The 12,512-nt window shown below is 38.4% G+C and overlaps 1 protein-coding gene across 3 annotated transcripts in view; it reads right to left on the minus strand.

Moving 5' to 3' along the window:
• PTPRO (protein tyrosine phosphatase receptor type O) overlaps window positions 1-12,512 on the minus strand; it is a 239,816-nt gene that overhangs the window by 57,302 nt on the left and 170,002 nt on the right. For all 3 annotated transcript variants that reach the window (XM_077870947.1, XM_077870946.1, XM_077870948.1), the window contains exons 11-12: window positions 11,998-12,149; window positions 10,721-10,841 (exon numbers count right to left, since the gene is read on the minus strand). In XM_077870947.1, coding sequence (XP_077727073.1) covers window positions 10,721-10,841; window positions 11,998-12,149 — 273 coding nt within the window. The remainder of the gene's footprint in view (window positions 1-10,720; window positions 10,842-11,997; window positions 12,150-12,512) is intronic.

The raw sequence follows: 12,512 nt of genomic DNA on the forward strand, positions 1-12,512 counted from the left end.
GAAGGGTAGCATGGCAGCCATGATCCTCCGAAAACCTGAAGAACACGTTTCTGTAAGAAGGCAATGGAAGAAATCTTCCACAAGCTTCCATGATCGCTCCCACCAGCCTCCTCTACCCCATGGGTGCCCCTATACTCTGTCACTTTTCCTCACTACAGATTCACCCAGTCTAAGGCCACCCATTCCAGTGGCACCCAGGGTCCTCCCACCTCTGACCCAGGCAACGATGTCATTTTAATGTCACCTTTAATTATTCTGCACCATCAATTTTCCCTGTTCTATTAAATCATGTTGATTAGTCCATTGCAAAACTGTTTCCGACCCACTTCAAAAAATAGGAAGAATAAGAAAAAGCACACAAATCCAATGAACCGAATAAAAACTCCTGGATTCTATTTTCAGCTCCGGATCATCTTTTCTCCTCTTTATAATCACACTCCTCAAAAGTTTTGTTATTCCAGCTGTCTTCAGTTCTCCTTTTATTCTCTCTTGAATTACTTTAAATAACATCTTTTTCCGTCACCACTCCAACCCAAATGCCTCCTCCCCGAACCACCATTGACTTCTGGGTTGCTAATGTTAGCAGTCAATTCTCTCTCTCTCTCTTTATTTATTTTTGCGTATTTTCTTATTGGAGTTCGATTTGCCAACATATAGCATAAAACCCAGTGCTCATCCCATCAAGTGACCCCCTCAGTGCCCATCATCCAGTCACCCCAACCCCACGCCCACCTCCCTTTCCACTACCCCTTGTTCGTTTCCCAGAGTTGGAAGTCTCTCATGTTCTGTCTCCTTTTCTGATATTTCCCACTCATTTTTCTCCTTTCCCCTCTATTCCCTTTCACTATTTTTTATATTCCCTGAATGAATGAGATCATATAATGTTTGTCCTTCTCCGATTGACTTACTTCACTCAGCATAACACCCTCCAGTTCCATCCATGTCGAAGCAAATGGTGGGTATTTGTCGTTTCTAATGGCTGAGGAATATTCCATCGTATACATAAACCACATCTTCTTTATCCATTCATCTTTCGATGGACACCGAGGCTCCTTCCACAGTTTGGCTATTGTGGCCATTGCTGCTAGAAACATCGGGGTGCAGGTGTCCCGGCGTCTCCCTGCATCTGTATCTTTGGGGTAAATCCCCAGCAGTGCAATTGCTGGGTCGTAGGGCAGGTCTATTTTTAACTCTTTGAGGAACCTCCACACAGTTTTCCAGAGTGGCTGCACCAGTTCACATTCCCACCAACAGTGCAAGAGGGTTCCCCTTTCTCCACATCCTCTCCAACATTTGTTGTTTCCTGCTTGTTAATTTTCCCCATTCTCACTGGTGTGAGGTGGTATCTCATTATGGTTTTGATTTGTATTTCCCTGATGGCCAGTGATGTGGATTATTTTCTCATGTGCTTGTTGGCCATGAGTATATCTTCTTTGGTAAAATTTCTGTTCATGTCTTTTGCCCATTTCACGATTGGTTTGTTTGATTCTTTGCTGTTTATTTTAACAAATTCTTTATAGATCTTGGATACTAGCCCTTTATCTGATACGTCATTTGCAAATATCTTCTCCCATTCTGTAGGTTGTCTTTTAGTTTTGTTGGCTGTTTCTTTTACTGTGAAGAAGCCTTTTTTTAAAGGGGATATATATTTTTAAAATTTTTATTTATTTATGATAGTCAGAGAGAGAGAGAGAGAGAGAGAGAGGCAGAGACATAGACAGAGGGAGAAGCAGGCTCCATGCACCTGGAGCCCAACGTGGGATTCGAACCCGGGTCTCCAGGATCGCACCCTGGGCCAAAGGCAGGCTCTAAACCGCTGTGCTACCCAGGGTTCCTGTGAAGAAGCTTTTTATCTTGATTAAGTCCCAATAGTTTATTTTTGCTTTTTTTCTCCTTGCCTTCACAGATGTATCTTGTAAGAAGTTGCTGTGGCCAAGTTCAAAAAGTGTGTTGCCTGTGTTCTCCTCTAGGATTTTGATGGATTCTCGTCTCACATTTAGATCTTCCATCCATTTTGAGTTTATCTTTGTGTATGGTGTAAGAGAATGGTCTAGTTTCATTCTTCTGCACGTGGCTGTCCAATTTTCCCAGCACCATTTGTGGAAGAAACTGAAGAAGTCAAACTCTTTCTCTTTGCAGATGACATAATACTATACATAGAAAACCCAAAAGACTCCACCCCAAGATTGCTAGAACTCATACAGCAATTTGGCAGTGTGGCAGGATACAAAATCAATGCCCAGAAATCAGTGGCATTTCTATACACTAACAATGAGACTGAAGAAAGAGAAATTAAGGAGTCAATCCCATTTACAATTGCACCCAAAAGCATAAGATACCTAGGAATAAACCTAACCAAAGTAGTAAAGGATCTATATCCTAAAAACTATAGAACACTTCTGAAAGAAACTGAGGAAGACACAAAGAGATGGAAAAATATTCCATGCTCATGGATTGGAAGAATTAATATTGTGAAAATGTCAATGCTACCCAGCACAATTTACACATTTAATGCAATCCCTATCAAAATACCATGGATTTTCTTCAGAGAGTTGGAACAAATCATCTTAAGATTTGTGTGGAATCAGAAAAGACCCCGAATGGCCAGGGAAATATTGAAAAAGAAAACCATATCTGGGGGCATCAAAATGCCAGATTTCACGTTGTACTACAAAGCTGTGGTCATCAAGACAGTGTGGTACTGGCACAAAAACAGACACATAGATCAATGGAACAGAATAGAGAATCCAGAAGTGGACCCTCAACTCTATAGTCAACTAATACTTGACAAAGCAGGAAAGAATATCTACTGAAAAAAGGACAGTCTCTTCAATAAATGGTGTCAATTCTCATTCCATATCTTCCTTGACTTACCAGCAGGCTTGACAAGTCGATCAATCAAGCGCTTTCTTCGCTTGGTTCTTTGAACATCACACCCTTCTGTGTTCCTTCTTACTTCACTGGTCATTCCATCTCAGGCTTTCTTGCTGGTTCCCTCACACCACCTCCATTTCTTAAAGTTTGGGTGCCAAGGCTCAGTCCTTGGATAACATTCTTTTTTCTTAATCCATTCCGTGATAATCTCATCAAGTCTGTTTCCTAACTACCCTCAAATTTATACTTCCCAGTCTTGAAATCTCCCAGAATCCAAGCTCCTTTATCTAACTGCACACTCAACATTTGTTCTTAAATGTTTAGCAGGAACCTGTTTAACAGGGACCTTCAAATGTGGACACATCCAAGTCTCAGCTTCTGATCTTTCACCCAAATCTGCCTCTCTGCTCTGGGATCCCTGCTCAGTGGGGAGCCAGCTTCTCCCTCTCCTCTCTGCTTGTGAGCTTTCTCTCTATCTCTCTCACTACTTCTGTTTCTCTCAAATAAACATATTTTTTAAAGTATCCAAATTGGAATACTTTTTCGGGAAGAGAAGTATTGCAAAAACGAGTGACTGGCCTTTAACTGATCTGTAGCAGATGTAAGCTCATATTGTCTGTGGTATCTCAGGTGTACAGTCATCTTCTTCCTGACTTTTCCTTGAGCCTTCGAGATATACTATTGCTTCTGGAGCTTTTCACCTGTTGTTCATTTCTGTATTCTCAGCACCTAGATTAGTATGTAGCATAGTAGATGCTAAATAAATATTTGTGGATGGATAGAATAAATTAACTTTTTAAAGTATAGTATCTTAATTAATTTATTGACTTTTTCTTACTGATAGCCTTTGAAAATAAGTAAATAAATAAATATGGTTGGATGGATGGATAGATAGAATGGATGTGCATATTTTCTTTCTTCTCTCACTTTCTCCTTCCCTTTGCTTCCATGCATTCATTCATCCATTTTTCTTTCCTTTTCTCTGTGCTACATTGACACAATTTATTCACACTTGTATCTTATTAAACGCATTTCTTTTTTGTTGGGGGGTGAGAGGGATAAAAGGTAGTCACTAACTAGGAGAGGATCCAAGAAAAGGACATGGGTGGATAGGGAGAGGTATTTTATTTTATTTTATTATTTTATTTTATTTTATTTTATTTTATTTTATTTTATTTTATTTTATTTATTTTTAAAGATTTTATTTATTTATTCATAGAGATTCAAAGAGAGAGAGAGGCAGAGACACAGGCAGAGGGAGAAGCAGGCTCCATGCAGGGAGCCCAACATGAGACTCGATCCAGGGTCTCCAGGATCACGCTGCAGGTGGCGCTAAACCGCTGCACCACAGGGGCTGTCCAGGGAGAGGTATTTTAGACTTCACTTAACTCACTTCCTACCAAAAATAAGGACTGCATCTATCCAACCAACTATTTCTAAAATTTAAACTCAATGATTTCAACATAAGAATAAACAAATTTTCTCAACTGAGAGTGAGATCATGAAGGGTAGTACTATGTAATAGCTGGGCTTTTATAAAGTCAGAGATTACTTTTCATCAAAGCATAAATAATAATTTGTAATCTGAAATGTTATGAGAAAGAGAGAGGTTGTAAAATGCTCCTAATTCCTGACATCTGAAAGTATTCTTTCTTATCTATAGTCATTCTATGTTTTAAAGATTTCTAATCTATATAAAACCTTTCATGATTGAGAGTAAGAAAATCAAACTAATTATTAATACCTACATTCCAAAAGAGGAACAGAGAAAGCCACACAAGTGGGTATGAAACTCCTCCCTGCTCTGTTAGAAGTGTTCACTAAAAAATAGAAGTTTTTAGAAAAAAATACACTCCAAAATCAGCAAAACATAAGCAGCAGATGGATAAAAAGTGCTGAATCACTGTTTCTCCACCCAGGCTCAGCAATGTGTAAAGTCTAATTTCTCTAGGTTCCAATTGTTCAAATGAAGACATTGCACTAAATTATCTTTGAATCTCTCCTAGCACTTTAAAGAACTAAAGTTACCTGATTCCTTATCTTGCACCTGTCTGAACACAACGGTGGTTGAAACACCGTGGAAGTTTGACAAAGATGATGGTGTATGCATTCTGTTTCTAGTTTTCTCTGACCTCACTGGCTATACCTTCCCAGTCTCTTTCTTGACTCCTCTACTGCTCAGCGTCTAAGCACTGGAGTGGTTCTTTCCTATTTCTGCTTACTAGTCAGTGGTCTCATCCAGACACTCCAAAATTTATATCTCCAGTCCAGAATTCTCCCCTGATCTCCAGACTCATAACAATAATCATTTTATTTGACAACTGTACTTGGATGTCCTCTCAATTTTTTTATGACCAGAGAAAAATCTGTGATTCTCACCCTACCCTCAATTTACTCCTCTTCTAGTTTTTCTAGTCTTCGGTCTTGGTGAATTGCACCACCATCCACCCTACTTGCTCAAGAGCAAAGCCTAGGAGTCATCCTTATTTTACCCCACAAGAAAGCTCTGTGGACACAACCTCCAAAATAACTCCTGCAGTCTGTCCATTTTTCTCTTCCATTATTACTACTCAAGTCAAAGTTGCCATCATTTCCCATGGAACTTATTGAATTAGAATGTTATTTTTTAAGATTTATTTATTTATTTATTTATTTATTTAAGAGAGAGAGAGCAGGGGGATGGATAGAGGGAGAGAGAGAATCTCAAGCCGACTCCATACTGAGTGTACAGCAAACACGGGGCTTGATCCCATAACCCTGAGATCACGACCTGAGCCAAAGTCAAGAATTAGCTGTCCAACTGACTGAGCCACCCAGGTGCCCCTAGAATGCAATTTTTAAACTTAGGACACAGGGTCCCTTAATCAGTCTCCCTGTCTTCATTGGTGACCCAACAATCCTTCCTCTATTAAGCAACTGCTTAATATTATTAAGATATTATTTTAAATGTGTAGTTTTAATTCTCTACATGCCTTCTTATTGCACTCAACATAAAACCTCAGCTCCATCTTCTTAAAAATCCTATACGATCTGGCCTCTGCTTAGTCTCTCCACTTAGCATGCCCTTTCCCAAACTTTTCATGGCAGATCTTTTCTTGTTATTCATATTTCGCATCATTGCTTCCTCAGAGAAAGGTTTGGCTGCATACATAATCTGTCCCACCCTGGCCTGTTTTAATATGCTATACAGCACTTCTTACCATCTCCCCCTTCAGTATATCACAAGCTCCTTGTGAATAGAAACTAAAAAGTAGCCCTTTGAATTCATTACTACAAGTAGTCTGGCATCTGGACAATTCTGAGAAGGTCCTCAGTATGTATTTGTTAAATGAATGAATGAATGGATATTCTACTACCATTGAGCTATTTTGTCATATGCCCAACACTTTTCACCCTTATTTCTTTCCTTTTTTTTTTCTTTTTTAATGGCTGATTATCTGATGTAAACTTACCAAATTCTCTTAAAGTTGGCCCAGAGTTTTAAGTGGATTCACCAGGACCAGAAGTCATGACTGGTTGCTGGTTGAAGCCACACTTGCCTGTAAACCAATAAGTTCTTATAAAATGACATCTCTTAGTGCAAAATTGATTGACATTTGTATTGACTGCCAAAGGGAACTTGTCATCACATCCCACCATGGTACCATGAAACTGCTGGCAACCTAAAATTCTTAGTAGGATGACTGGCTCAATGCCCTGCAAATAGCACCACTGTTGGTAGACATCTTCTCGTGGATGTTTATTGATGACATAATAGTTGAAAATCCTTGGCAATTGTTTTGAGGGCTCTCTCTCCTTGCACATGCCATCTTGGATTAATTTATATTATAGTGGATTCACTGGTAGCCTGGTTTCTTCCCACAGATGTAGAGCCTGCCCTGCATGATGGCAAGTAGAGCCACTGCAAAGAGGCTTTTCTCACAGAGAAACTGAACTCAAGGTTAGCCCAATCAGTTTATTTGTTTGTTTGTTTAGATAAGGAGGGGGGAGGACAAAGAGAGGGAGAGAAAGAATCTTAAGCAGGCTCTATGCCCATCAGGTAGCTCCATGCAGGGCTTGATCTCACAACCCTGAGTCATGACCTGATCTGAAATCAAGAGTCCAGATCTTAGCCAACTGAGCCACCCAGGTACCCCAGCCCAACTAGTTTTGGTTCCAGTTTTAACAACATCATTCTGATTCAAACAAGCCCTAATAATCTGTGTGCCAAAGTTGTATATTTCTCTAAAGTAGAATTAATATGACTGCTATATATACCAAATGAATGCTGTAGGGAAACATAAAGTGATGAGAATGAAAGTTTTATGAAATAAAAAATAACTACAATCAGTTATTACTAAAGTGAAATGTTATTTTACTTCTCCAAAAGGTAAAACTTGCAATACTATTTTCCGCTGTGAGATCTGTGGTTGCAGTTCAATGCAATGAATATCTATCAAGCATCTACAGCAAGTAAGGTCTTGTGTGTTATGGAAAATCGGAAGAGCTGAAAAAACACAATAATGTGATTAGTAGAATAGAAAATAGACTTCAAGACAAATAGATAAAAAGTGAGTTATTTAGTTTTCGGGGGGGGGGGGCAAAAAGGCTGAGTTCAAGTACATTGTATACAGATTGTCTTGTTTTCAGAGAGGAATAATATAGAGGCAATATTTCGTCTGACATTTAGTTGACAAAAAGGAAAACCTTACTGATTCTAAGAAATAATTTCTATGGAAACTTGCCTTCTCTTCTTGAAAAGTGTAAAGGGCCTTACTAAAATGGTTAATAGTCCCGTCTGTTAACAGGGACCCATGGAGGGTCAAAAATCTCATGATAAATTCGGGAACTATCATGGCTTTTACTCCTACTCCTACTCCTACTCCTACGGAGTATGAGTATAGTTGTAGCAGCTCATGACTTTAACTCATTCTCCTGATCATATATCAACCATAATGTCAAATAAAAATAACTGTAAAGCTTGCAATAGGCTCACTGAATGCTACTTTGATAAGACCTACCTCTGAACTTCCAGGGAGACTTAAAAAACAAAACAAAACAGAACAAAAAAAAAAAAAGAGTTTGAGAAAGGAGTTAGGACCCAAGAAATACACACAGCCTCCCGTGCTTATAAACCTGGGGAAATGAGAGTCATGGGGAAAGGAAGCATAATTTTGAAGCAATTCCAGTTACCTGGAAACAAGTTTTGAACTGATTTTTATATTTACAGAGGACAAAATCAGACATATCAGTTGGAATGGATAGGCAGGCAATTTTTTCCTAATAGATCACACGAGGGAGGAAGCTGGTGATCTCCACATTCCTGGCATTGACGTATAGAGTGCCGGGGAAGAAGAGCAGATTGCCTGCAGTGAATGCAATTGAACTTGTGGTTCTCAGTGGGAGGGTGTTTGTAAATTTGCAGGAATGTTTTTAATAGTCTCAAGGAAGGCTGTTAACCTGACTTCTGTGGACAGGAAGCAGAAGTGCTAGATGTCCTGAAATGATCAAGAAAGCTCCAAACAGAAAAACTGTCCCATGTCCCACATCCCATATACTTTCATGATGTCACACCAGTATAGCTCCACTATAAATATAACTGCAACTACTTTACCACATAATAATATTGAAACACTTTTTCAAGTTAGGTAAAATAGTTTGGAAGAAAGTTGTCACAAAGAAGAATTAAGGTGTTATTTACAAGTTACTCAATAATTTACTTTTTCTGCCCATAGAGTCTATTTAATACACTATGTATTTCCAACTACCTATCTAATTTTAGAGGGTTCCAGTGCAAGAATTTAATTTTTGACATGGCAAATACGAGACACACACACAAAAATATTTAAGACTTAGTGTCTTATGCACTGAATTATAGAGAAAAGCAACTATTGGGGAAACTGAGGAAAGACTGTGTTTTGTTTTGTTTGGGATTTTCTAAGAGTTTTCTAAAGGTATGTCACTACCAGCAATGTCACTCAGGGTGTTTAAACTGCTAATAAAACGCCCTGTTTTAGTCTTTTTTCCTTATTTTCTTTTTTAAAAGATTTTATTTATTTATTTTATTTGAGAGAGAGAGAGAGAGAGAAAGAGAGAGAGAGAGAAGGTGCATGTGCATGAGGTAGAAATGCAGAGGGAGAGGGAGAAAATATGAACCAGACTCTGTGCTGAGTGCACCTCGGGCTCCGAGGTGGAGTTCAATCTTGGTGGAGTTCAATCTTGGTGGAGTTCGATCTTACGAGCCTGAAACCATGACCTGACCCGAAACCAAGAGTCAGATGTTTAACTGACTGAGCCACCCAGATGCCCCCACCCTGGATCAGTCTTTACTTATGGCTGCACATCAGAATACACATAATAACAGTGACAATTTGACACTCTTATGAATAGACTTAGATACAGAGTCTAAATTAGCAGACGTCTGAAACAGTGATGTCAAGAAGTGGCATTAAGTGTTTTGAAAATATTTTTATTGCTCTTCTCTATACTTTTCATCTTCAAAATATACAAAAGAGATCTCTGCTGTGAAAATGACACACTGGAGTGCATTCCTTTGTAGCTTGCCCTTCTCACACTGATACTACCCCACAACTGTTTGCCAATCTATCCTCTTTAGCCTACTGCTAATTACGGAATATTATCTCTGTGTTCCCTTTATGTCTCAGAAACTAAATGGATACCTTACTACATGGAAGACTGTTGAATCTAGAAATGTTAAATAGTGTCACTTCCTAGTTGTATTTCATAATAAAAATAATTATTTTGACACCACACAATAATTTCTAGCTCATTTGCAAGAATATTATATTTTCCTCATTTTCCCTCCACCTATTATTTTTTCCCTCCACAGCCTATTATTTTTCTTGGAGTGTTCTCTTTACTTTAATTAAGGTTATTTTCCTCTTTCTCCCATAATATGCAAATACATCCCATGTCTTATTATTATAATGTTAGGTTTCATTCAAGGGTCCACCTGTACTTATGCTTGCTCAGTTATTTTATTCATGCCTTCATTTACTTTTATATTTGTATGGAAGAACTGCCTATTCCTTTACTTTTTGTAAACTCTAACTTGTTCATTTTAATTATTTGTTGTAAGGAGGAAATTTTATTACGACTTGCAGAAGAACTGGATCTGAAAAAACACGTAAGGGATCAGTATGATTTTATTTTTTTAAAGATTTTATTTATTTATTCATGAAAGATATGCAGAGAGAGGCAGAGACAGAGGCATAGGGAGAAGTAGGCTCCTTGGGGAAGCCCAATGCAGGACTCCATCCCAGGACCCTGGGATCACACCCTGAGCCGAAGGCAGATGCTCAACTACTGAGCCAACCAGGCATCCCCATATTATTGTCTTTTTTTCCCCCCATATGATTGTCTTATAATTTTTTTTCTTTCATCTTGGTCTTATATCAGAGTTAAGACATTATCTCAACTTAGAAAACCAATATTTGGGTTATTTTATGCTCAAGTTTTAATTTGAGGTATTAAAGAGGGCAGCACATAATGCTTCTATGAAAAGGGAATGGTGTCTGACAGGGTTGAGAACATTGCACTAGATAACGTCTCAATGTCTTGTCTTCCCTAAATTCCTCAGACTCCTTTGTTTCTCTAATCTCACTGAGGATGGTAAATGATCCTGTCTCCCAACATAGTCAAAATTCCATTCACAGAAACTTATATTAAGTTGAACCCAACTCTTTTAGCAGTGTACATGTTTATTTGGCACTTAGAAAGAGAATCATTTTTCTCTATTACTATTTCATTGAATTGAGAAGACCATGACAAATCAAGAGATGCAAACACTAGTTCTCTGGACATGACTATTGTCACACACACACACTGCCATGTGCATTCTTCTTACCTAGCTTGACGAGGCGGAGCATGGAGGTATTGCTTCCTCGTTCCGTGCAAGCAGTTACGGAGAGGTTGTAGATATCTCCTGGAGGCAGGCTGAGAATTGCAGTCATGACATTGCGTGTGACCTGCAAGATCCATCAAAATCAAGAGTGCAAACTTCTAATGAACTTGAACTAGAATACCACTACAAACAACTACAGGTTTGTAGCAGGCGTTCACCCTCTGTTCTGTGCAATCAATCTACAGTTGATTACAACCTTACAGATACTTTATTTCCTTCGAAATTTATATAAATTCCTCAACTGAGCTAAACACAAGGTAGCTCTAAACATGAATAATACATATCAGAACATTTTTGTAATGAATTCTCTACTTGGAATATGTATTACTCTTATATTTTTCTTATATTCAAGTTTTAGAAGAGGCAATTTCCTAGGTTGCTATTGATGTGTACATTACTCAGCCCTAGCTGGGAAGCTCAGAAGAGCCATCTGGCTATAGTCTACTAAAGACTAAATTTCCCAGTCTCCCTTATAGCTAGAGGGGACCATCTGACCCAGCTCTGACCAATTGATTGGGAGTGGAAGTCACAAGGGCATCTTATAATTCTGTCCACACTCTGTAAGTGGACATCTTCTCCTTTCCTCTCCCCACAGGCTAGAATATGGACATACTGACTGAAGGTTCACCTATGCAAATGAAGACTATACAGTGGTAGATGAAGCAACAAAATAGAATCTGAACCCCTGGATGATTGACCTTTACAGCAGAGATACCTGTGTCAGCATGAGATTAACAAATTTCTATTTGCTATGAGCCCAATCTTTGGTGTTTCCTTTTTTTTTTTTTTTTTTAAGTAATTTAGTCTGTTCCCTAACTAATGCAAAGTCAAAGAGTTTAATAGAGCAGAAGAAAAGAAATCAATATTCCCAATGTACCCAGATATTTAGGCATTGGTGATATATAGAGAAAATATCAAAACATTAATTGTGGTTTTCTTGACAATGTTTCACATCCTGAAGAAAAAGCTCAAATCATAACTTCAAATATAAATGAATTTACTGGTTATAACTATTATAGTTCACTATTAAAGATTAAAAGGTAAACTCTATTAAAGGAAGAATTCAATTTTTCTTCACTGTCCTCTCACCGGAGCCTAAAACAGTGCCAACCGACATTAGATTTTTGTTTAATGTTTCAATGAATGTTTGTTTAATGGTTTTCAATAGTTTATGTAAATGAGTGTTCAGATGCCCAATACTGGGATTCAAAGAAACATACGCTCTTTTTAATTTTCTTCTTTCCTTCTGCAACAACCATCCAGTGTAGCATTCTAGAATGGGAGAGGTCAGTTGTGTCATCACCGTATGTCCAACTGATATATAACAGACTGTTGAAATACTCCACAGATGTGATTTCTGGAGCAACTGGGGCTACACAGAAAGAAAGAGGTGGACTTTAGTTTAAGAGACTAATAATAATTAACGTACCTCTCATCAGAGCATCCAATCTCATGCAGAGTTAATTTAGAGAATTAAAATTCACACTGTATGATGGTCCTGGAGATCCCTGGACCTCTGTAGTACAGTGAAGATTGGTGGTAAAGGCAGACACTTGTTTCCTGGGACCCCACCTTGTATGGCTCAGACACAAGGCAGCCAGACCCATCTCTACCTGAGGATATTGGGTCTGAGGATATTGGGTCTTTTATACCAATTTCACAGGTACAAGATTCCTGAAATGTTCACTTCTTTGAATATGCTTGTTGCATTGATAATATAAAGCATGGCTGAACT

The sequence above is a fragment of the Canis aureus genome, chromosome 25 (assembly GCF_053574225.1).
Source record: "Canis aureus isolate CA01 chromosome 25, VMU_Caureus_v.1.0, whole genome shotgun sequence".
Taxonomy (NCBI): Eukaryota; Metazoa; Chordata; class Mammalia; order Carnivora; family Canidae; genus Canis; species Canis aureus.